Source organism: Pomacea canaliculata, linkage group LG5 (genome assembly GCF_003073045.1).
Source record: "Pomacea canaliculata isolate SZHN2017 linkage group LG5, ASM307304v1, whole genome shotgun sequence".
In the NCBI taxonomy this organism is placed as follows: domain Eukaryota; kingdom Metazoa; phylum Mollusca; class Gastropoda; order Architaenioglossa; family Ampullariidae; genus Pomacea; species Pomacea canaliculata.
Genome location: NC_037594.1, coordinates 4065646 through 4092016, shown reverse-complemented (window position 1 = coordinate 4092016; position 26371 = coordinate 4065646). Strand labels below are relative to the sequence as shown.

The following is a 26371-nucleotide window of genomic DNA, read 5'->3' as shown; positions in this document are numbered from 1 at the left end:
AGTTTTAATTTTAATTATAAGAGTATTTTACAGTCAATAACGTCAAATATGTGAATAAATTTATAAAATTTACTAATTTTAAATGATATTAAGGCTGACGAGATTTTTCGAGATGTTTGTATGTAAATAGATCGTCAGGAACGAAATCACGCAAGGTTGTGGAGTAAGTAACGTCAGCTCCATGTTTCTTACAATATTTAATGTATTTGGATTGCAAATTATCTATTGCATTGAGTACTATATATGCTTGTTTGTTTAGTTATAACATGGTGCTGTTGTTGTCTTCGTTAATATAAAGTAGAATCACAAAAAATACTGTCTCAACGGTCAAGTATCTGAACGACAGTGGTGAAGTGGAATCTAAGAATAACGATTGATTTTGTTCGTCCAGAAACTAGCTCTGTCCGGAACTCTTATATCTCATTACAAGTCCTTATTTTAAAAAAAGAATTATAATTTTGTAGAATTTTATTTCTTATTCTTCGTCAACTCCAGTAGTACGTTTGAAGAGTATAATGCGGACTAACTGCGTTGTCCGCTTCTGATCCTTGTTCAGTGGTTGACACCAAGGATACGTTGGGTGACAATACATCATTGGTGTGGGTGAGATTAGTTGACAGTTTTTCTAGGAGACCTATTTTCATATTTCAAACACATAAATTTCATTGAATTTGATAAATTTCATTAATTACTGTTAACATATTGAACATAACAGATAATGCGGGTTTTTTTTTTTTTTTAATTAGAGGAGGTGGCGTAATTTTCAAAACGGACGAAACGTTACGGGGAATCCCTAGACATAAATTAGTATCATAAGTATTGTTGTGTGAGGTTCAGAGTTATTTTTAGTTAACTATTAATATAGAGATTACATCTGTGGTTAAATTCTAGTTTATATTCTCCTTTTTCATTTGAAGAATAACACGGGCTAAGATTGTAAGTGTGTGACATTTGCAGAATTTTTTTGTAAAGGCTAAATTCACCTCATTGAAATTGAATACTATTTTACGTGGTGCCATTTTTATTGATATTTGGACTAACATGGTTATACTCCTTAGTGGAAAATTTAGCAGAATTCACTAATGTGGGCATAAAAGTAAGTGCTATTATATATAATCAGAAAGACAAGAGAGGGATACAGTTTAAAGACAAATATTGGATTAGAAGTTCAGAAACTGTAATTCTGTCACAGTTTGCAAAGTTTATGTGTGAAAACAGTGGTTGCATTCATTTTCCTTGAGAAATTTGTGTTGAGCTGTGATATGTGCTCAGTGTAGACTAGGGTTTACTAAAAAAAAAAAAAAAATTCACATTGTGTTGTGACCTCCTAGTTAATACTCTTTTTAAACAAGATAAGGAGCACTAATAATCGCTAATAGATTTAGACATTCTAGGAAGACAAAAGAGAGAACGTGGTATATCATCAGGAACTGTCTGACACACGGTAAGCTCTATGCACAATGAAGTGTTAAATTATGAATGCTTTTTTTTTTTACATTTAAACACTGTTATTCCTTAATAACCATGGATTGTCTTTATTAAATATGTGATCAAACATAGGTTTTTTTTTTGAATTTTTTTTAATCAGTTTTATTGGCTTTATTTTTCATGTTTACAGGTTTCTATTCTTCAGGAGATATATGGTTAGCACCAGAATAATATAGTCAGAGCCTTGGATTCATATTCTGATTTTTTAGATCTATAATTGTAATATTTTAAATATCTTGTTAGGTACTGTTTTTATATTTATTTAGAGCAAAACATATAGGATTTATTTTTTAACTAAGAAATAAAATGAAAAAAATCATGCTACAATGATTTATCATTTGATAAGGACCATAGAATTTTTTTTTTTTAGAAAGTGGACCAAATCAGAAACATCTTCTGTTCTTTGGCCATAGTTCATTTGTTGTTGATAGTTTAAAGCTCAGTGTATGTATAGTCAATCCAGTCATATAGAAAGTCATTTTGAATAGAAAGTCCTTTTCTCAGAAATGGGTACAGCGGTACAGCTGGAACAAAGGACAGCCAAGGGCTATATGCTTGTTATCTTTTAAGTGACAAGGAGAAAGGCAGAGATTGTTTAATCATATTTTTTTTCTCCATAGGACATAACAGATATGCCACTTGTAACCCGTAGAATGATATTAGGTGGTTTAGACTAGAGACTGGTTTGAAGGTTAGTTTAAAGTATGCTTACAACTTGTCATATGATAGAATGTGCTAGAAGTGTAATGCATTGAAAACATTAACAATACATTACAGATTGAAAATCACTGTGCATAATATCGTGTTTGGTCACAACTGAAACTCATTTTCTGAAGTAGGAGCTGTTAAAGTTGGTGTTCAGGAGAAATTTGGTTTTTAAACTGTTTTTTTTTTTTGGTCGCTTGTACAGGTTTGTAACTGAAGGCATTGAATCCTACTTGTGAGCAGTTTTTGTTTTCTACTACTCATCTAGAACAGAAGGTGATGGGTGGTAGTGCTTTGTACCAAAAACCCAAGTAGAAAAGACTTTTATCATAAAAGTGCTGTTATTGTTCTGGCAGCAGTCTGCTTTGGAAACTCTAACTTGGAATGAGGGAAGGTATTTTACTTTTTAGGCCGTAAGGAAATTTGTATAGATGTTTAGATCACAAAAAAATCTCCCTGATTATAGATAATTGTCACATGAGGTTCCTATAATGTGCATCGCGAAGTGTAGCAAGAACTAGATGGGATTTGTTGTTTTTTTCCTGTAATGCAGCACTTATCCTGTAACTAGTTTTTGTTCTGTTTTGTTTTTTGTTTTGTAACTGAGCATACGTTCTTAAGTTATAATTTCCCATGGGGGTTAATGGAGTTTGTCATCATCATTTCATTTGTAATCAAAAGGGGAAGTTGGAGAAAGGCAGAAATGTAATTGCACTGAAAAATGTATGAGAAACATCTGCTAACATTGTAAAACTTGTGATGCAGCTAACAATTGGCTACATTTGAAGAAAAGAAACTATGAAGTTCAAGAGCAAAACTTTGTAATGCAGAATTAGGAATTGTGTTTTTGTGAACACCTATTTTAAAAGTGTTTGTAAAAAGAGAGGCGCGCTCCAAGACTGTTTTAAAACAAGAATAATAGATCATAGGTGTTTTTTTTTTTTTTATTTAACCCAGAAGATGGTCAAAAGACTTTTTGAGCATGACAAGTGAAAGTATTGAGAATAAAAAGCCTATGAACCAGCGTGATAAGTATATTTGTTTTGATAAGTTTTCCAGTGTAAATATAAGGCACTCATTTAAAAAAAATGTTGGGCCTCATTTGCAGCAATTTTCTGTTTGTATAATTAAAGGCATTCAGCCAACATTTTAAAATGTTATGCAGCACTACTATATCTGTCAGTGGAACTATCTTAGAAGTCATGTTACTTGATGATAATGTTATTTCACCACCCAGTATGTAGTCATGTAGCAAGGAGTGGCCCATAAAACTGACTTAACATTTTAGCTTCTACTATCCAATTAGAAAAAGTAAATTTTTATACCTAGTACAGATTGAGGATGATATTTTCCTAAAACTCTTCCTTAGATCTGGTATTCTTGATAAAATGCTGAAACAGTTTTATATTTTTAGAGCATTTGAAATCAGTTGCTTTAATGAATTTGTTACAGTGGTGATTCCTAAAAGTGCCTACCTCAGAATAATGTTCAGTTCTATAGGTTTTATTTAGAGTGTCTAGAAACATGTCCTTTATAAAGATATGTTACTGATGGGTGAGCTGCCATTAGGGCGGTAAGGAAATGCGTTGCCTTTTTTTTTTTTTAGCGTTGTACCGATAGTGACACCCTTTTGTATGTACCTTCAGTTTCTTTTGGGGATGCCTTGAAAAATTGTGATATTGAAAAAATACTTAGCTTTCCCGCACCCACCCCACACACGCCAAACGGGAGGCGTATTTTGTCGCCCTTGACGGGGCTCTTACAATACCCTGGCTGTACTGTACTCTGGGTGATAGCCAAGTCCTCGATGGGTTTTGTCATCTGCACAACTTTGTGGGCGTCATTCCAAGATCAGGTTGGCGCCAGAGACGAGGAAGATTTTAGACGGCATTAAAAGTTGAGAGCGTGTAGCACCGACATTTGAGATTGGTATTGAGCTGTGGCGGTCCTGTTGTCGTGTTTTGACAGAGGACGAGAGATCGTGTTGGCGGATGAGTACACAAGGAAGTAAACACGTGATTTTTCCTTCCCACATCTTCAAATGCTTATGTGAATTGCTGTCACCATAGCTACTTCGGTCAGCCTCACATGGAAGGCGTCGACGTTATTGAAAATAAAGAATATCTGCATGTGTTGATGGGTAAATTTGTATAGCACTGAGGTCCAAGCCGAACCTATAAAGTGGTCTACTTCGCTCTTTTATTTATTTTTATTTTTTTAGGCGATCAGAGAATCAATCGGCCGCGGTGTGACAGGTAGGAAGCAGGTACAAATGGCGTTGACAGGGTGGAGCAGGCTGATGAGGCAGTCCACACCCACTGTCAGACACTACATAGCGAGTTTGACGGACCACCTAGCTATGAGCTTGTTTTTCTGCATTTACTTCTTTCACCACTTATGAGAAAATGCTGTCAACAGCAAAGCAGGTGATAGACGATGACTAGAAGTCTTCACTTTTGATATCTCTTGTCGGTGCCTCAAATGTTACATGGCGAAGGGAGTGTGTATACATGATGGATGTAATAATGACTAGTTCGGCTTTGCCGATTTGTGTCCGTAGGTTTATAACTGACGTCTGAGGTTGTAGTGTTTATGTTGCTACTGTAGCGGTGAAATGTCGGCAGGTTGCGATGAACACTACATGGTACAGTATGCTGGATGTGACGCAGTTCGGTCCTCATGCCGATCCTCCTCTTGCGTACAAACTGCGGGCGACTGTCTTGGGGGGACTGAGCTTTGTCAGGTGGGGTCTGTCTGTCCTGTGTAAACAGCAGTGCCACAATGCCTCAGCAAATGCTGGATGCGGCGATAAAAGGACACGTCTTAACTGACCAGCAGGCTTGCGTAAAGAAACATTTTGAAAAAGCGTCTAACGACGTGTTAACTGCTGTCGGCATACTTGACGTGGAGTGCCGGCACGTGCACCTCGCACCAGGCGCAGACAACTGACGGCGGAAATGCTAACGTGAAGTTGGCTTGTGTCGGGAGGGTTATCGCATGGGCAGAGATAGATGTTGCTATATCCGTGTGTTCCTGTACATGGTTCTCAACACGTTTGCACTGTAGAATTTGTGTAAGATATCGGCGGTAGATACACAGACGACTGGGCCCACCCCGTGTCTGTAGACAGCGTTGGCCGCGGTGCCGCGTCGCATGACTTGGTGTCGTCATTAGGCACCGTGCACTGCACAGTCACGCCCCATGACTCCCAGAGTCTGGAGACAGCGCAGTGCTACGTCACGTGATTTCTGGGTCTTTGAGACACCGCCGCAGTGCCAGGACGCGTGGGGTCACGCTGACCCCATTACGTTTGATTGACGAAGTCGAGCGTAGTAGGTGGTAGCAAACTGTTCTGCAACGTGAGTAGGATTCCTCTACGTCAAACGTCTCTCACTAGCAGGATTTTGCCATTTTGATGGTGAGAGAGAACCGGTTCATGAAATCTCGTTTGAGTTCGATTCGATGAGTTGTCGGTTGCACTGAACATAAATGGCCTTACATCTTGTCGAATGACTGTGTAACTGTCACTTAATAGTTTCTCCTAAGTTTCATGCTAAACACTAAATGTCTGTTCTAACCCGTAAGAGAAAGTTACTTGCTTTGCATGCATGGTCTTTCCAGGTGCCTCACATACACCTTGTTTTTTACGTTGGCTGTGTCACTGTAACTCAGGACCACGAGCACGAATTAATATCCTGCTTCAGTTTCTAAAGTGGTTTAGGTTACAGATAGATGAAAAATCCTCTTTGCATGTGGCCGTAGTTCCGTGTGGATGAGGATGATGAACTGATACGTCCGCGGTTATACACCATCTTGCAGAACCTATCTGTGGATGTTTCGCATATTTGACTCCTTGCCTGTGGAGAAACCAGTTGTGCAGGACATTTCCCAAATTAGCGACGATTCAGTGATCGTCATTGGAGATTTTTGTTGCAGTTTTTACCCCTCGGCCTGAGTTCACGAGGAGGTGTGTGTGTGTCGGGGGGAGAAATAGTCGGAAGACGTTGAAATAAATGATGCTGGGGTCAGGGATGAGGAAATGAAGCCCGAGAGACAACGCTGGTTCTCAAACGGAAGTCATGGCGAGACAATTTTCTGCATAAGTTGGTCCAGGAGAGTAGAAAACGATTCCTTATTTTCCAGTACCTTTATGGAAGCCTCCATCCCTCGCGTTGTGGGCATGACTCAATTACCTCCCACTCCCCCACCACACTTCCTACTCGCGTTTTGTGAGTGCGTTGCCGTCAGACCAGAAACACAGGCTTGGCCGATGGCAGCCAAGTGGCTTCAAACAGAATCCGCAGTTATTTTTTTCTTTCCCGTTCTCTATCGCGCGCTTCTCCACGTGCACAGGCCTCTGTAGTGTCTCGTTGGCAGTGTTTTAAAAACCTGCAAGGGAGGGGCGATCGACGAAGATGGGTTGGGGGCCCATCCTCCATCCTTTGCCCTCTTTCCCGTAGCTGTCTGCTGCAGGCCTCTGATGTCGGCCATGGGGATGTGTCAACCGTAACGTCTTGTGGTGATGGCGACTTAATGGTATGTTTGTGTGTGTGTGTGCGCGCACTCGCATGTGGCATTGTCAGGCCGCACGAACCTGTATTGCATTTCATTTCAGTTACATTCTTCCTTTTTGTTTCATTGTCTACTTTTTCTTTCATCCGCGGTTGTTACCTGCTGCCGCTGCACCTTTGGATGAGCCGACGATGTGTCACGAGCAGTCACGCGGCAGGCAATGTGTCACGGCCACTTGCGTGACGACTGCGCTTTCGCTGCTTGATGGCGGCAGGAAGGAGTGGCGAAGGTCTCATTAAGTCCTATGGGGAGCAACGAGGTATGCAGTACTGATTCTGGTGGCCTCCATAGCCATGACGTAGTATCGTAATGAGGTGCCGTGTAATCGGAGCATAGATGAAAGGCTTTTCCTGTGATGAAAACAACAAAACCTGGTTATGCCAGTGCTTTTGGCGACCGTGAGTGCATGAGAATTACTGTTTCCTTTTTCAAGGGATATTCACTTTCAGCATGTCTTGAGTGGGTCAGTTGTTTGTTCTTGGGTTTCTATCGTTACGTTTTTCCCGAGTCGGGCGATCACCATAAATGAAGCTCAGTCTTTGGCTGTGCCTATTGATGCAACGTGGAGGCGGATAATCGGGTGGTAAGAGCTGACGTCCGATACCCGTGTGGCGCGCAGCAGCGAACCAAAGTCGACCCAGCTGTCGGGTGGGTGGGTGGGTACGACTCTAAAGAGGATCGGAGAAAGGTAGAGCAGTGGAGAGGGATGAGATGGGTTACCGCCCTCACAAACAGCTGGCCTCTAGAAAAACGGGGTCTCAAACACCTCACATCCTAACCTCAACCATTTGTTACAGTAATAATGTTCAACAGATTTGGTCCACATTACTTACGTCTTATCGGGTTTCCTTAAGAGAAGATTTGCCAGAGACGTTCTCCCACTCCTGGATCTGGTCTTCTAGTTAATTCCACAGCAGGCTTAATAGCAATTGGGCATGTCAGATGGTTATCATAGGGTGCTGCCATTAGGCTTGCACGTAAACAAGGCTATCTCTTTTCAAGCAGATAAGTTTCCTTTTCTTAAATGGGATAGGTGTCATCTGCAATTTTGTTATATGATAATGTACAGTTTCTTAGCCTTTTGAGTACTGTCCATAGTTGTATTGTCTATGTTGATGTTTGCTATGTATAAGGTTCAAAACAGAGAGAGCAGATTCATTTCCTTTGAAAATACTTTTCAAGGTTCAGTAGTTGAAATCTTGCTCAATTTGTCAACTTTTCCAGTGTAGATGTGAGTGAATGCTTACATTTGAGAAATGTCATCGGTGGGTTTAGTATATAGAGCTAATGCCTTTCAAAATGTCCTCAAACGCCAATAAAGTACTCTTGTTAATGGATTTCTTTTTTGCAGACAAACATGGGGTGTTGTTGTTGTTCATGAGTTCTTTATCACTGACTGCAAAGGTGAAGGTGGTACTGTGGAATTTTGGCATTTCCACAAAAGACCTGTATATATTCTGGCATACTGGTAGATACCATGAAGGAGTGAGTTAAAGGTTGTAGATGACAGGGTCAGATTAATGATGAGAACACTTGTTTGTCTTCTGTGATTAGCAGCTTGCCTTTTGTATATGCATTATTCACAACTATCTTATATGAAAATGCTCTAATATCTAACAGCAGAGACAATCTGTGTAAATGGTAACATAAAAAAACAAAGTACAATGATGGGAGCATTGAAAATTTATTTTACAAAAAGATCTAAAGTTGGGCATTACATCAATACATGCTGTGCAAGCATTCATTTATTGAAAGTTATGTAATCTGGAACGTTTTAAGTTCAAACATGATACTTTTTCTGAAAAGTGGCCTGAAGATTTTTTTTTTAAATTTGAAGGTGTTTGTTTTTTAATTTGATAAAACACTTAAGTAGCATCAAATAAGTCTGACTTTGATAATAGAGTGTCAATTTTTAAAAACATTTTCTCAGCCCAACTACTAGTTTTAATTTGGAACGACATGGAATACAAAGTATGATAGCATTTTAGTTCCTGAACTGTACATCTGTTAGAGAACGAAGTTCTCTTTGTGTTGTTGTGCATGATGTGTGTGCGTTCGGTCTGCCAGACCGATTTCTTGGGAGTTGACGAAACTGAGACAGGACTAACAGGTACTTTCCAATCTATGAGCGTGACTCATCCAGCACCGAGCTAAATTTGGTTGTCGCCACCCCCCACTTCCATCCGCCACCACCACCGCTTCCTTTTCATTTTCCCCTCCCTCTTGGAGTACTGGGTAGCGCTCACAGAGATGGCAATGTTGCAGGTGTGTTTCGCCCTGCCAGCCATTCAGGTATGCTGAAGTAAATGAACCCGCACTTCTCATTTTTTAACACTGCTGTCAAAAAAGTGGCCTTTATCCCCCAAATCCGCCTCCAACTCTTCCTTATCTTGCCACTGTCGACTTTCCCACTCTTCCCCCTATTTTTTTTTTTTTTTTTAGGTTGGAGGAGAAGAGGGGGAGGACACGCAGAATATGACATAGTTTCTAAGCTGTGATGATCACGACGATTGTCCGCGAAGAAGACAAAGAGATTACGTGAACTCTGGAGAAGCGTGACATGAGCTGAAGGGCTGACCGCGCGGAGGGTCTGGTGTCGCAGTGGCAGGGATGTAGGCATGTCGGTGCATCCTTTCGCCGCAGTGTTTCTGAGTGCTGGTGCGGGCTTGCTGCCGTGAGCACCACGTCATTGGTGCCCGGGTGTTTATGAGCACCCGTCAGTGAGTGAGTGGGCGGCCCCTTGCCATGCCTGCGCAGCCTGCATTCCAGCATCCACCCGCCGATGCGCCTGGCGGTTCCTCCTTTCTCACGCTGAAGGGGGCTCAGCCTGCTGCGGCTTCCTCATCCTTCTTGCTACCTCCCTTGCTTCCCCCGTCTCACGTCTGGGCTGCTTGCTGACGGCTTGCCATCTGCTCCTCCGCCATGGCTAGCAGCTAACGTGAGCTGGTCGGAGACCTTTCGCCGCCTGACTCTCATTGTCCGGCGTATTGCCTGACGTCTTTCGCACCCGGAGCAGTTCGGTAGCATCGTCTCCCCAACCCCTCCGACTCCAGCCCTACACTTCGTGTCTCCTTGTAGTGCTGGGAGGGTGGAGGTGATGGCAGAGCGGATGTTCGCCACAGGTAGAGAGGTACTCGTTCTCTTCGTGCTTGTGTCCGTGCGTGATGCGAACACCTGTTTGTGAAACCCTCATTTGTTTTCTCTTGCCGCTGGGGCTGGTGCATTGTGTCATCTCTTCCTCCCGTCAACAGTCGCCACCTGTCGCTCTCTCCCTACCAGCAGCTCATAGGTGTGCAGTAAAGTTACATCGACACACATGGTAAAGCGGGCCCAGCCTGTGTTGTTTCCATATCTGTAATTGGCGGAGCGAGTAAATAATTAAACCGTACCAGTGAGTGGACTGCCGCAGCCTGCAATGTGATATTTTGCATGCCGTCCATTTTGTGTCGGGGATCTTCGGTTCGGGGAGGAATTTTTTTGTGTGATCTCGTATCAGTCGACGATGTGTGCATACACGGACCAGACTTTCAGAACGTGGTCCGGTGTACATGGCCCGGAGAATGTGAAGAGAGTGCGCCGACCGTTAAATGACGTTAGAACCGTGAACCTATTTGGTGGGATTCATTGGATCAAGGGTCTTGATTGATTTTTAGTTGATGTTTGCTGACGTATGGTTTAATGGTGGTTGATTCGTAACGGAGAGGCAACATATATTCTGGGAGATATTTTAGGGACTGGAAACCCACACAGTGGCTTTGCTTGCCGTGCTGGATTAAACCAACTCAAGTACCATCATCAATATGATAAGTAGTAACCTCAGGTAGCAAAACGTTTCCCAGCAGTGTGGAGTACGTGCTTGCGGCATTCGTCACCAAGCGGATTAAAAGGTCTTGTCGGCCTCTGCGAGAATTTTACCTTTGTTGTTTGGGCTGGAGCCAGCAAAACAACGCCCTCATCATCCTTAGACGCCTCCGTTGTTTACAAGCACTCATCTTGACAAAAGTTGCCAACGACCCCAGTGATCTTCAGTGCGGTGTCATTGCTTTGAACCTTTCTTGCCACTCCGCTCTCACCTCTTTCCCAGCGTAGTAAGGGGTGGGTGTTAGGGTCGGGTAGGAATCGCGTCTTTCACATTGGCCTTTCGATCTCATTAAACCGATCACGATGGAGTTTCCAAATTCTCCTATGTGTTTGCATGTGTGCTCGCGTGCAAGGGGTTACTGTCAAGGGAATATGAAGCTGCAGAACCTGCGGCACAGCATGAAGGGTGGGTTGGTGGGTCGGGGGCAGGGGGGATGGTGTTTATCTCGAAGTGTGCCTATTTATAGAGCAGTGCGCCTGGATCAGTTAAACTCTGATGCAGGCCATAGAGTTGAGCCTGGCAGAATCGTGCCTTTCTTGCCCTGTTTGAACTGTCCTGCCCTTACCTGCAAACAGCCATGGGCTTATGACAGTGATGGGAAAGCTGGAGCTGAGAGTCGGGGTTTATTGCAGCTCCCTAGACATGCATAAGGGTGATACCAAACATCTGGAGAAGACTTTGTCCACACCTCTGCAGCTCCACAGCAGTTTTTGAATAAATAATGTTCTGTGCTGCAGTGCTTAACCAAACCATCGATTGTAGCTATATTCATGTCTTTTCCTCTCAGCAGGGTCTCAGTTTGCTTGTAAGCAATTTATCATTAAATGGATGTTCAGTAAAAGTAGGTAGGATGTTACAAAGAAAATATTATTCAACTGTCAGAGTTCAACAACAACAACAACAACAACAACAAATCCAACTAAAATATCAACTGGTATAGTTAAAAGCAACTCAATTGGATTGTTCAAGAATGCTGATAAGAAGTGCATTTAAGCCACTTCTTGAGTAGTGGAGTAAGTGGGAGAGATGGTTACAAACACTGACCCACTGTGTTTTTGAGCCAACTTGATTGTAGTGACCTGAATTTCATGATGAATTTATGGTGTTGATTTAAATGCAGAAACAGCTCTAAGCACATTAGTTAAAGTCTTGATGTTGCTGGTGTTTCAGAACAGCCTGTGAGGAGCTAAGTCACAGATAAACAGTGTGACAGAAGCACCTGACTGGCTCACCATGCCTGCCAGCAAAAGAGATATGGGCTATTATGAAATTCTGGGGGTCACCAGGGAGTCCAATGAACGGGAGATCAAGAAAGCGTAAGTATTGAAAAGTTCCATTTGGTTACCAGCAAAACAACTATAGGCGTGCAGTATGCCATGGTTAGCTACTTAATGTGTGCAGACCAAATCAGAGGCTGATTGAATCCTGCATTCCATTAGCTCCAGTGGCCATCTTTATGGCTAGCACTCAATGTAGTTGGCATGTGAAGCGAAAATTGCTATGTGCAGCAGATGTGTGTAGCATAGTTATCCATGTGTTCAAACCTTAAAAGTGCACACCCAGTGTCAGTTGGAAGGTTAGACTCTGTATTCACTGGGCTGTGACCTTTCAGGTGAAATGCCAGTTCTGTGAATCACCTGGTAGTCTTGCAGGAAAAGAACTAGTGATTGTCATATCAAGTAATACTCTTTGGCAGATAGATGCTGAGCCCTAGAGACAAATGGCTCTGCACAAATGTTTCCAGGCATGTGTTGCATTTGTACATGACTGCACACATGAGACTGCGTGCATAGTGTGTACTTCACATGTGCATGTAATGCTTATGTTCAAGTGTATTTGTGTTCCCCTCCCCCCCCAAAAAAAGATGCTTGTCAGGCAGTCTAGAACTGGGTGGGTTATACCTTTTCTAAATGGATACAAGTACTGGTATAAATGTCTTCATTGTAGTGTAGGCTGCACATGCTTTAGAACACCTTATATTAGTTCCTCATTGAGTCTGCTGTTTTTGAAGCATCACTTGGGTGGGAATTCAGAAGGGCTTTTCTGTTTCTTAAGAAATGGCACGCACACACACACACACACAAACATAAAAAATTTTTTTGATTGCAGCACAAGATTCTTGATTGCTGTTTGATATGGACTTGAGAGTCATTATTTAATGTTTCACGTATCTGGTCATAACATCTGACTTTTTAAAAATCAGAGGAAACCAGTAACCCAGATTAAATTACAGACGTTTTTGTGACACTGCTATATACTAGTAGAAGAGGTGATGGTAGTGGTGGGGGACAGACTGTTCTGTCAGTTTAGCTCTTGGTTCGAGGGAGAGGGATGTTTGTCCCACTGTAACAACACCGAACCCTGGAGGTTAAGGTCTTTTAAGTACTGACATTGATTTTGTGCTAGTGCTTTGTACACTTCTTAACAGGACATTATCTTTAACTTGTAGCCAAGGGAATAGGATTTTTTTAAAAATATGCCTACAAAATATAATTAAAATGAAGTTGTGAGAAGTAGAATCCATTCACACATGCATGTCCTTGTTGTGTGTCCCTACACAGCTAGTTTGAGTCTTGTAGTGCTTGTGTGTGGCAAGTTCTGTACTTTCATCTGAATGGAGGTGGCATGTTGTGGCCATGTACACGTGGGAGACTGGCATGTAGTAAAGGGGGGAGGGGGAGAACTACTGTCTCTATGCCAGGGAATCAAATGAGTTTATCTTTGTGTGCAGGTACCGGCGACTTGCATTAAAGTGGCATCCAGACAAAAATCCCAACAACAAAGACGAAGCAGAGAAGAAGTTCAAGGAAATCTCTGAGGCGTATGATGTGCTGTCAGACAGTAAGTAGCACTAAATGTGTGAGTGATAGGGTTATGAAATGCATAAGTTTTCATACAAATACCAAGAAAGCACATATTTTTTACAATGATTATTAGAGTTGAGTTTCAGAAATTCACTAAACTGTCTGGGACACATTTTTTGCTTCTGTGTGAATGGTCCTGTTAAATCTTAAAAGTGTTAAAGACTGCCAGGATGCATAGGTTTTGATGTTCAGGCTCAAACAAAGCCATATCTGAGTCACTACTTCTCTGTAATATTTATGAACAGTAACATTTTTATTAACTGACAGAAGCAGTATTTTATCTTGGGAAAGAAAGAAAATGTACAGCATTGAGTATTTTGCTTTTACGAAAGAACTTTTTCATTTATATTGACTGGTCAAACATTTTTTAAAAATTGCTGACGCCATTTCACAGGGTTTTTTCCCCTTGCAAAAATTTAATATCAGATGTCTGGCTATAGCATTCTTATGAATTTTTCTTAAAGATACTTTTAAAATAAAATATAAAATAAAATTTGAATAGTTACAAGTCCCTGTGGAACCCTGGGGTATGCTTGCCTAGCGAGCATTGTAAGAATAGGGTCCATGCCATCCAGCCAGGCATGTCCTAAGAAGCGACTAAGGTGGACACCTCATCTAGAGCTAAAGGAGGTTGTGGTAGGGCTAACAACCCCACCATGTGAAAAAAAAGCCTGTTACAGAAACTAACGCCAGAGAATTGGTCACGGATGGCGAAGGTAATGAAACACAACAAATGAAGCTATTGGAACTATACGAAAGTGTAGAAAATAAGCATTTAGATGCTTTGGGTACTCTAATTGCGCTGTTAAAAATATTTGTCAAATTAATGTTTCCTCGTTCACTTTTTAGTAGGTTAAAGAAGGTCCAGAAGAAGCCTGATACTCAAAAACTTAAGTAAAAAAAACAAGATATTTTTTAGTCCCGCTGTATTAACTCATTTATAATGCAATGATGAGATAGAGCTTGTTGCTCCAGGATGCACAAAAATACCCTACAAAGGCCTACATTCACTGGGGTAATCAGGTGTCCCAGGGAGTTCAGACGCTTCCTTTGCTGTATAGTGCTTTGCATGTGTAGTTGTGCTAGATGCTGTTTTTGCAGCTAAAGGAGTGTTGTAATGGAAAATTATTGAAACTTCCTGTCAAACTCACTTGCTTCCAGGTTTAAGGAATATAATCATGTTTGGAAATGATTTACCTAATTATTCATTTTTTAAATTTCATGTTGCTAACACCTACATTAATGGCACGTTACACATGTATGCAAAGAGAACTACTGTAGAGGCTTAGGCAATCAGCTTTGTGTGACCAGAGGAGTAAGAATGAGCTTGCAAAGTTTCTTCGATGTTCTTTGTGGACACAAATGTTACTACTAGGCATGATAGCCTCTAAGATGGACAAGTTGTCTTGATCTATATATTACTCTCTGGATGTATTCATTTGAGATTTATTCTTATGTGGATTATCTATACACCTTTACTTGTATGTGTGCTGCAGAGAAAAAGAGAGAAGTGTATGACTTGTATGGCAAGGATGCGGTGCGTGGGGCTTCGACCACAGATGATGACTTTGCTCACGGATCCCATGGCGCCTTCCACTTCCACTTCCGCAGTCCAGAGGAGATCTTCCGGGAATTCTTCGGCACAGATGATCCTTTTTCCAGGATTTTTGGTGGTAAGAGCCATCATTGGTAATTGTGCAGTACACTGAACAGTTTGTCAGCAAATAGGCCCCAGAAGCTAAAGTACTTTAGTAGATGACAGACTTTTAGGGAGTGTGTGTAAAGGCCTTTTTTATAACAAAAATTACAGATTTGTCTTATGTAAATCATTTTTTTAAATTGTTAAGTCCCTAATTTGAAGGGAAGTGTTTGTTTAGATAGCTTTTTAAAATGGAGTTACTGTAGTTACACCAGCATTAAGTCTTTTAAAATAGTGTACTGTTAACAATTTTAATGTTAGATCTGACAAATAGTTAATAGGCTAAGTTTGCACCATGTTCATTCTTTGATTCATTGTGGCAGTCTTCAGAACAGCTGGCAGCTTGGGAGGAGACAACTAGTACTCAGAAGAGTGTTGTCCAGGAAAGGATTTTAAAGAAAAAGAAATATTTATATATGTGTTGTGCATGGGCATTCATGTGTATGTGTGCATGTGCAGGGGTGAGAGTGCGTGCATGGATGCATATACCTTAGTTTGTGTAAGCAAGTGCTTATTTAAAAACAATGTATATCCATTCATGACCTACACCCAGGCATTAAACATACACCTCACTTTCTTCTCAGGTGGTACCCCATCAGGCAACATGTTCGAACAATCTTTTACAGGATTTCCTTCGAATGACGGTTTCTTCTCTTCTTCTTTCTTCTCCGGTGATCCTTTTGCTAGCTCTGGGTAAGTCTGCATGCGTGTCTTTAGTTGGTCAACTTTTGTTTGATAAGGATTCCCACACAACCTTCTTTAATCCTTCTGGCACCCAGTCTGATAAGTGGTCTTGCTATGGCATGAGTCACTACTGTATCAGACTTATGGACGGTATAAATAAAAATATTGAAAGGAGAAAGTTTATTTATCTTTTTAAAAAAGGTGCCCAGAGGGCAGTTTGTTACAGTTAATAATTTTGTACATGTTGGAATGAAGAAAAAGGATTGTATGAAAAGGAAAGTAATTCATGAAAAAAAATTCACAAGCTGGGAATGAAAAGCTGTGGTGCCAGTGATTAAAAATGGTTGTCATGGTTGCAAATAGAGCCAGTTTTTAGCAAAAATCTCTGGTTCTGGCTTTGGAATCATCATTTAAGGTAAGTAAAATCATGAGAGATGCTAAAGCAGTCCTGGAGAATGTGGCCAGACTGGTGATGTTGCTTGCAGTAATCAGTGAAAAGTCTTGTACAGGTTGACAAACTTAAGTGCGTATGGGTTTGGAAGTGGTTTGTTGTGTGTGGTCAAATGATACCAGAGTGATTAAAAGAGGAGAAGTAAGGTCATTATAAATATTTTAAGCTAGCTTTTGATAAAACGTAGATAACCTTTACTATCAGCTAGGGGTAGATGGCAATATTTGTATCTAGTGGTGAGCTACAAAAGTGCAATTGTTTTGTCCTAAATGACTAGTACGAGTTAAGTGCAAGATGATATTTCCCCAAAACGGACTCTTGAGTGAAAAACCCTCCATCTGTTCTCAAGATACAACCTTATAAACATCACTGTCCAGAGAATGAAGTCAAAACCTTAACATAATCAGTTTACATTATGAACTGAATCTGTAGGCTGCTGAGATGTACCCATTGTGATAGTATGGCTTCGGCCCTTGTGTTTGCATGTTTGAAGTCGTTTTTATCAACAAGGAGAGAAGAGGGTAGTTAATTACTTTAGATTTGGGCAAATAGTGACTTGTATTGAGCTAACTTGTGAATTTTTGTGTGTAAGTTTTGCATTGTGGTAGGCGTGAAGATGATGTTAGGGCATATGTTAGCAGTAGCTCTAGTCTCTAGTCATAGCTGTGTGGAGGGATGAGAGAGTGATCAGGGAAGTCCTCGTTCTGGGTGAAGAAATGAGAGGTTTGTATGTCAGCAACACAGTAAGTTTTACTTGAAGTGCATTTTTTATTTTATCTGTAGTGGCTTCACATGTGCCTTTGTGCAGGTGCATGCACACACTTGCACAAAAGGTACTTGGCATGACATGTGAGCGGATACAAGACAAACATGCATGAGTGCACCACGTAGTTGGGAAGTTTGTTTAATAAATTGGTGTTGGTTGCATGCTGCTAACTAAGAAGGGTACTGTTCACCAGATTATTACTGGCACCTGGTTCATCGACAAAGAGAAGACAGGTTTAAGTAGGGGTTTGGTTTTTTTTTTTTAATGGTAAAAGGAGTTTAAATCAACCATGCAATTTTGAGACCATGTCTAGCAGTAATACCTGCAACAATGTTTGACACATGGTCATGCTTAGAATGCCAGTGCACAGTGTGAGTCTCTAACGTAGATGTGGCTTTCTTCAAGCATTAGAAAGAAGCTAATTGTCGGGGGCTCACATTTTCGTAGCTGCCAGTAATTCTTCGAAGGGAGATAAGGCAGGTGTGTTTCCATTTCAGTGTTATCTTGCTTTTCTGGAATTGTGCCATTTTGATAATGAGAATGAATAGCCTTCCAGTGTTGCATAAGGGCAAAGAAAGGTGTTACTTTGCATTTAGGTGTCAGGAGGATTTTTCTGATGTTCTACAAACTTTAAACAAAGAAGATGGCATGTCTGTTGTGTGGAATGTAGTTGACCCAGATTTTGCAATTCAGAAATAGGGGAGCACAGTAAGTTACAGAGTTTGTGAATTATGATGCAACAGTAGAGAGGTAAAGGAGCATTGATGATTAATTTCTTAGGACTGCTGTGTATAGTGGAACAACTAGAAGTCATGAAGGATAGGAGTAGAAGTCTTATGCTGATTGATGTTATGAGTGATTCTGAGTTACCCGCATTTATGCATGCAAAGGGATAAAGTCAGCAATTTATCCAATGTACATTTTGACCCTGCCAGTGAAAGCAGTTGTCAAAAATTTTGCATGAAGTCTTATCGGGTGTAAGCAGAAATGAGGATTTCAGCTAACCCTGAGAAACAATATTGGGTTTTTTTAATGCCTAAAATGGGATGGGAAATATTGAGGTACATCTTGGTTGGCAAGAAAAGGTTCTTTTAAATATCGTTTTTTAATTCCTTCTGCTTGGCTGCCTTTGCTTGATGCTCATAATTGTACTAACATTCTGTCATCTTGTTTCTTCTTTAAGTTACCTGCTTTGTGCAGTGGACTGGAATTTTGAACAAACATTAACCAGTATATTAGCAAGATACCAGTTACCTCAGATAACATTTAAAAAATGCTTCATGAACTGCATTACATTCCAAAGGCGGGCAGTTAACATTTCAGGTTCAAGAATTGCTATTAACCTCTGATACTCAAATGGTGTTCACCACCAACAACCAACCAGCCTGGACTTCCTTTATTGCATTTTGTACATGTTCAGCCTGGCCAATTCATTTTTTTAAAGTGAAGGTCAAGCATTTTGTATGGTGGTGAGCAGAATGCGCCAAACCCACATGTACGATATTAAGTTCCCCTTCTTTCAGACATCATCCTTCACTGAGCTGCAGTTTTGAGAACAAGAAGTAAGATGCCGGTAGTTGGTGGCTTCAAAATAGAAGCAAACACCATAGTTATGAAGCCACAGTGGTTTGCAAAGTCTTTCTACATAAGGAAGAAAAAGTAATCAGTACACTATCATGAGATTTTAGTGAAATGAAATGTAGAGGTGTTCTCTTAAAACGTGAGTTTTAAATCTCCATGGTGGTTCCAGATGCATCTTTAAGCCTGCCCTTTTTCAGTTGATACTTTCTTGTCCTTGGTTAGACTTATTTGCATTTTCCAGGCAGAGGCATTTGAATAACATTTTTTCCTTGCTTCTGCTGTAATTCCTAAGGCAGGGTCTGTAAAAAGTACAGAGTTTAAAGTGATGAATTCAGTTCATGTGTGCTGGAAAAAAGCAAGAAAGGTGAAAATGATGGCAGTGTCATTGGGAATATGTCGCCTGTTCTTGAACCCCTCTCTGCTGGTACACATTAATTTTAGAAGCCGAAACAGTGAACACATCTTGCTCTGTGGTGGCTTTTAAAACTTGCCCTGTGTTGACAGTGAACACTTTCACATTAACTGTGTGCTTAAGGAAGAAGCATGCGTGCACTTCCTTTCCCATCAGTTGGATCTTTGGTAACAAACATGCAGTGTACTTGTGTGAGCATTTGTTAGTAGCAGACACTCATGACGTGAAACTTTCAGTCACCTATGCCTTTTCGAATGTGATAAGCTTACAAAAGCTATTCAGCAATTGCAGTTCAGCTGTTTAGAAAGACCTGCATGTGTTTGCTGTTCTCTTGAAGTGGCTCATGGTTTATATTCCTTTTCTCACACCACTTGTTCCATTTGTGCGTATGTTCTACCTTGACCTCTGATGACAGCACTTTTTCCTTTTTTTGTTTTGTAATCTGTTTGGCTTGTAGTAGTCTGCCCCTGAGTCCTCACCTCCTTCCCCCATCCCCAGTCCTTTCCATTCCATCACTATGTTGTCAAAATCCCTCCTTTTCACCAGCATAGAGCAAGTTTTCCTTCAGGTGGAGAACAGTGCAGAAGCTTTAATATTTATTGGTTATGTAGATGCTATCTGCGGCCCTATGCTCCTCGAGGAGTAACAAGGACTAAACTAAGATGCTATCTAGCTTAACAAGGTAGCATACCTAGTCTTGCTGCAGAAGCTGAAATGCTGCTTGGGGAACGATAGTCTTAAGAAGCTTAAAATTCTTTACTGCTTTTTAGAGATCTTTTTCTGCATGCATTCAGAGGGATGCTTTATAAGCTTTTTTGCATTCATGCATGGCTGCACAGATTATTGGTATTCACGAACATGCACACACACACAGAAAGCATGACACCTGTTGCTGACATAAGTGGGGTCAGAATGAGCTTCTAGTCCATACCACTGATGAATGCTGGGCACCAGCTGTCCCTGACCTGCGATGCTGATGACAAGAGCTGCTTGCAGTGTTTGGCGCCATCAGCCGCACAGCCCACACTACCACCGGCGACGCAGAGACCACGCAAGCCGGCCGCAGCACCAGCAGCCTCTGTCACCTCACCACCAGCTGTTGGCGGGTGGCCCGCCAAGAATGCAGCTGTCCTTCAACACTTTTCTGGATGATTTCTTCTCTTTCCCTCCTATGGCCGGGTAAAGTCTCCACTCCTTTGCTGCCTGTATCCCCACCCTGGCCTCTTTGGTACCTGTGGGCAGCTGCATGCTGTGTGTTCAGTAATTTAAACTTGTGCTGCTCCATGTTTTTATGTTTGTGATTGATTGTACTCACCTTGTTCACCGTAACATTTACTGACACATTTAGTTTGAGCTTTTGCTGTCAGAAGACTACTCCATGTAATATTAATCAAGTATAAATAAAGTTAACAGACTTCCTTCTAGCAGATAAGGCAGCCAAACAGATGCTGGACTTGGAAGGCAAGAATTTCAGAGGCTGGTGGTATTAAGTATGCTTTGTTAGATACAATTAAAAATGTGAGGATTCAGATGCATAAGGTAACTACAAGAAACTTGTTACTGTACTGTATGCTGCTCTTTGTAGTTCAGTCAAGAAAGCTAAATTCTGGTAGCGTATGGGCTTTAGTTTCTTTACAGTGACTTTATTGCATTGTCAAATCCCATTGCTTTTTCTTTCCTGTAGATTGCTGTTGTGATATTGTCATCATTTCTTTCGTGCTTGCGGACCTGCGTTTTACAGATTCCAGGTCCATTTTTGACAGAACTATGATTAATTAGTAAGCTGACAAGCACTGGGTAGCGTTTGTGTGCATCTGCCCACTGACAGTTATGTGGTAATTGTGCCAAGGGAGAATAGCATAAAACTTGAACATGTCTTTGAGTACTTGCAGACACTCGGACACAAAAATTAAGGATTGGAGTTTCTCATATAAATACAACACACAGCTTGATGGATCAGCATCAAGCATAATTAGTTCTGATAATTTGATGCTTTCATTCTCTATGATATGGCAGATTGATGTACAGAAAGTTTCCATTTGTAAAGAAACTAATGCTCTGAATTATTTCAGCTTTATACAGCGATTCATGACATTTTTGTTGTGAATACCAGTTTTGATTTTTTATGTCATGAGTGACTAAGAGCCATGAAAGATGCCAGCCTCTGTATTGCTGGTTGCTATTTGGCAAAGTCACGGCTCATCCTTTTAATTGTATTGATAGCTTGATGTTTTCTAGCTCTGATGCTTCTGACATGCACTAACTGCCAACCAGCCTTGTGTTGTTGGTGGCACAAAATTGGTTCTGGGTTTATAGCAACAAAACATCTTGCTTCTATGTCCTCTTAAAAAAAAAAAAAGAAAATACACGTAGTATTAAAGCTGTTGTAACTTGATAAGGAGCTAGACAACAGAAGAAAATGGACAGGACAGCATTTGGTGAGTGTCAGATTGCTTGTCGTTAATTTCTGTTGCTCTGTTCTGGCATTTTTGTTGGCATGAAAACCAATTTGATAGATTTTGCAGTTTTTAAAAGAAATGGTAGAATTTCTATAGCCCAGTGGCTGGTAACCCACAGGGGCAGTATATGTCTCAAGACATGGCATCTGAAAGGCAGGGCCCAACCTTTCTCCATTTTCTCTTACCTTTGCTTACCAGTCAGGTGTTGTGGACAGAGAGGACTGTTGTTGTAGATAATATGCTAAAATGTAAGAGGCTCATTCTTTAGTCAAGGGCAGATAGTAGGGTGTCACTATGTACTATTACATTGATAGAAATTTTAGCTTGCCATTTTGCAAAACGTGGAATGCTGTGATAGAATCACAAACCAATATCCCTGGACTGCTGGCAGACGATTTTTTCCAGTTAACTGCTAAAACGAGGCAGTAGATGACATATCATCTGGTTTATTCACAGTCTTTGTTTGTTTAGGCTTGCCGAGACTAACAGCGGATCACTTTGCAAGAGACTAAGCGTTGGTCTTGACGGACAGACAGCAGTCCACCTATACTCGTCCATAGATAGAATGGCCTGAAAACAATGTTGGCCATAGCATGAAAAGGAATTTGTGTAGCACACATTTTCTACCACGTGGACTAGATTTCCTAAGTCTGCTCCATAGTAACTGGAGCTTACAGATTTTTCAGTTTGTACTTTGCATAGACATTTGGTTTTCTTTCTTTCCCGACATGTTTGAGAAATGTTCAGTTTTTCTCTTTAAATGTTTTGTACTGCAACTGAAAAACTGATGAGGATTGTAACCCTGCCTATGTCAGGAACTTGCTTTTAGTCAGTTTAGAGAGATTTTGATAGCTTTATCTTGTTCATGATTAAAGTAATACATTTGATGGTAGTGGACTGGTATGAAGCTGTTGGCATTATTTTGTTTCTCAGCTTTGTTGACTGCATTGGTGGGCTTAATGATGCATCATTTGGTTGATAGAGGAAGTAGACAATCACTGAGAAATGAGTTTGGGAGGTAGTGGACTATTTATTCACTTACATTATTGGATAGAGCCACCAGCAGGAGTTAAGGATGTGACAGTCTTTCTGACAGCGTAGCTGTAGACCAGTGTTTGTGTGGCCTTTGCACTTATGCTTCCTATACCACACTTGGCTGGATTGTGCATGAACTGATGCTGTGTGCATGGACGTGCTCTGTGTGTAAGGTAGTTTGCGGGGGAGGGATAAAAGGAGCATAAATGGTGCTTTATTTGAAAGAAGGCAAATAGTGTATTCGGATAATTTTGTAATGATTTGGCGCTTTTATGTGTCGCATATATTATCCCCATTGTATGTGCAGTTTTCAGCTTTTGAAGACGTGTGATGAGACTTTTAAAAAAAAAGTTTAAAGTGAAAAAGTGCTTATCTGCATACTGGAATGATAAACATTTCCATGGAGGTTTTGCTCATTGTTTAATTTTGTTTTTTTAGTTGTATTATTGGTTCCACTCCCACCATCTGCCTCCTTCTTGGCAGAATGGGAGTGTCGTTACAAAAACACTTAGATTTACAGCCTTTCGTTGTCATAGCTTTCAAATAAGATTTTTATTATTTGCAAAAATATGTCTAAAGTGAGTTTTTTGGGCATTTGTGTGGATGAAGTTCATCTGACAGTGGGCATAAATCATCAGGCATTACAAAACCTGATCTCTCTATCCATGTAAATTTTGTGCCTATCATTGTAACCTCAGAAACCTCAGAAGATCTACTTAAAAGTTGTTTAGGTAAAAATGTCAGATTCTTTAATCTGTCTAAAAATGACAGACTCTTTGGGAACAGTTAATGTCTTTAGTCAGGGACTCCTAAGTTTATGAATTTGATGGTGTGCAGATTTGAGATCCTTTACATTGATGGGCAAGATAATGATCATTTGTACTTAATACAACCTTGTTTTTTTCTGACATCTGAAATTTGCTTCATGGTGGTGTTTATAAACAAGTCAGTTAAATATTTCTAGTCAGCATGGTTGAATAGCAACAGTTTAGTGGGGAACCCGGTCAGTCTGTGGCCTCTTGATGATGATGTGTCTAGACTTACACATTTGGATGTTCTTACCGCATGAAAGCTGTCCATGTTGGGATGTAACATGTTTTATTTTTTCTTGTAATTTACCTAGGTTCTCCCAGTTTTCCAGCACCAGTTTCGGTGGCCCTAATGGAGCAGGCAATTTTCGCTCCACATCCACTTCTACCAAATATGTCAATGGCAAAAAAGTGGTCACTAAGAGGTGAGTTCTTCCCTGATTCCTGATATTTGTTTTAAAGTCATCTTTGAAATCCTACTGTTTTTTTTGTTTGTTTTTTTGTTTGTTTTTTTGTTTTTTGGTGGGGGGTCACATATTAGATCAGGATTGCGGAAGGAGTTAACATTAGACATGATACAAGTGTACTTTTCTAACAGCAGGCCTGCATGAATTAGTTCAAGTTTGACCTCCCGCCACCCCACTGCTATGAAGAAAAAAATTAAGTAGTTGTGAGAGGCAGGGGCATAGAATTTGTTTGGGTCTGTTAGGCATATATCCAGATAAGCAGGACAATAGGTCTCAAAAATGAGTGGTTGGAATGGGAGGAATTTCATGAAGTTTTGAACTGATTTATACATGTAAACTTTTAGTAAAGTGTTCTGACATGTTGGGGTTTCTGACATCATGTGCATGCTGTGAGAGCATGGTTACATTTAGGTTGGCTTATCTTTTGTAGGGTGGTGGAGAACGGTACAGAGACAGTGGTTGTGGAGGAAGACGGCATTGTCAAGTCCCGCACAGTCAACGGTGTACAGCAGTCTTTGGAAGGTGGCTCTGCCAAACCAAGCATCCGAGCATAGTAGCATCATGCCAGTTCACACAGCATGTGCAGACTGCATCATCAACTTCTGCTTCACCATCCCAGGCTTCACATTGGCTGGGATCCATCACACCCATGTGCCACTGTCGTGAAATCGTCTGCTTGCAGCCTGGCCTGGTCTCTTTTTTTTTTTTTTTTTTCATTTGAAACATTACAAAAAAAAATTGGTTTCTTTTTCATGGAGAACTGTTCTTCTTCTTTTCTTTTGTATCCACCTTACGAACTTGTGTTCAGGAATCACGTTCAGCAATGGCTCTGCGGGCTAACCTCACGACTTCAACTTTGTGACTTTCTGGGCCCCCACCCACCCAATCCCTCTACTATGATTTGTTCTTTAATCTGTATTCAGATGTGTGCAGGTGACCATTCACACATCTCTAATGCCAGTGCTTGGATTCCCAGTGTTGAAAACACCTTTATCTCTCCACATGTAAGCATCTCCCATAGAATTTAAAAAAAGCTTCCCCCATCCCTCCCCAACCCCCAGAAGTTGAAGTTTAGTTCCATCAACAAAATAAACAGGTTGAGAACATTATGTGTTTCTTTTCTGACCAATTTTTGAGGTAGTTTGTCTCTGGTCTTAATTTCTTGTAGGTTTCTTTCTCTTTCCCCCTGCTTTATATGGTAAATGTTTTGTCGTACAACAGTCTGCAAAAGGAGAAACAATACTGAACCAATGTCTGTATAGTGGCAATGTATTGTTACATGCCGCATGCTTTGTGCGGTGTTGAATCAAGTACTTTCTGCATATAAATATGTCAATGCTTTGTTGTGTATAAAGGTCTCATCTGTGTATACTGATTGTACAATATTGGATGTACTTCCAAGGAGAGAAGAATAAATAAGTGTTTGCACTGGGACTTCATTGCTGGGGTGAAATAGATCGAAAGTGTAGCATGATTTTTTTTTCTTTTGTAAATGGAGTTAAGGTATGGATTTAGTTCTTATTATCTAATGTTGGCTCTTTCTAGCTTTAGTGTTAAGGGTTTTATACTCCTTCAGTAGTTTGAAAGCTTGAAGAATTTGGTGGTGTTTTCAATGAATATTCTTTATGTGATTTTCCTTTTTCACAAGTAAGTGTGCCCATTCTGGTTTTGACTCATGTTGATCCCTTTGCAGCAACTTTCTCTGTGCCTGGGAGCTGTCTATAAAAACTGTTAAATTAACAGCTACATTGTAGCTGGGCAAAAAGCCACCTATTTATGAGACTGTATTCACTGACTGTGAAGGGTGGTGGTAATTATTTGCTTCCATCATTTCAGGTGTTCAAAAGGTCCTCTCTGCCTGCCCTTGCCTTGATTACTTTCTTCCATTTGAAAATAGTTTAAATATTAAGATCCAAGTGGAGTGCCAATGTTGGTTTTAGATGAGCAAGCATTAAAATTAGATGTCCGCTCATACAAAGCTCTACTGGATTTGACAGTATGGTAATTTGGTTTATTGTAACTACCTTAAACCCTTTTTTTTTTTTGCGCATTTGCACGAGAGAGTGAGCAAGTGAGTGAATGAAGTGCTTCAAGAGAGAGGAGTGAGGTATTTCATAGGTTCCAAGATGGTAAACTATGTGAGAAAACAACGTATCTTTTGAGAAAGGGGCAGACTATAAAATATGTAAGTTTAACAGCTTGCTTAAGGTGTGGGATGCTTCAATTTCTTGGTGGCTTCTATGGCTTTAACACAATTCTGCACAAAGCTGGTTCTGTCCTGGTGTAATCCCATACTGCAGCAGCAGGTAAAGCCTACATCCACCGCCAAACAGGGAGAGAGAAGTTTACCAGTGGCAAGTAACATATCAAACTAGAGGGGCACAGTGTGAAATTAGATTTCTTTTTTTCCATCTTGATGTGTGAATCGCATCCTGACAACATGGCAATGTCTTACATTTGCCTGATCATGAAGAGGTGTCTGCTTTGCATCAATAAAAAAGACTATATTATAGAAAA

The 26371-nt window shown here is 40.7% G+C and overlaps 1 protein-coding gene across 7 annotated transcripts; it reads left to right on the top strand.

Moving 5' to 3' along the window:
- The first annotated feature begins 73 nt into the window (after positions 1-73).
- LOC112565161 (dnaJ homolog subfamily B member 6-like) lies at positions 74-26371 on the top strand. 7 transcript variants are annotated; one of them, XM_025240485.1, is made up of 8 exons: positions 74-163; positions 11798-11943; positions 13359-13468; positions 14988-15164; positions 15817-15883; positions 20081-20263; positions 23702-23812; positions 24285-26371. In XM_025240485.1, the coding sequence occupies exons 2-8, from the start codon at positions 11861-11863 to the stop codon at positions 24406-24408; spliced, it is 855 nt and encodes a 284-aa protein (XP_025096270.1). In that variant the 5' UTR covers positions 74-163; positions 11798-11860; the 3' UTR covers positions 24409-26371. The 7 variants fall into 7 exon arrangements, with proteins under 7 accessions (XP_025096270.1, XP_025096266.1, XP_025096273.1 ...); XM_025240481.1 differs by having other exon boundaries at positions 75-163; positions 15775-15883; XM_025240484.1 differs by lacking the exon at positions 74-163 and adding an exon at positions 585-603 and having other exon boundaries at positions 15775-15883.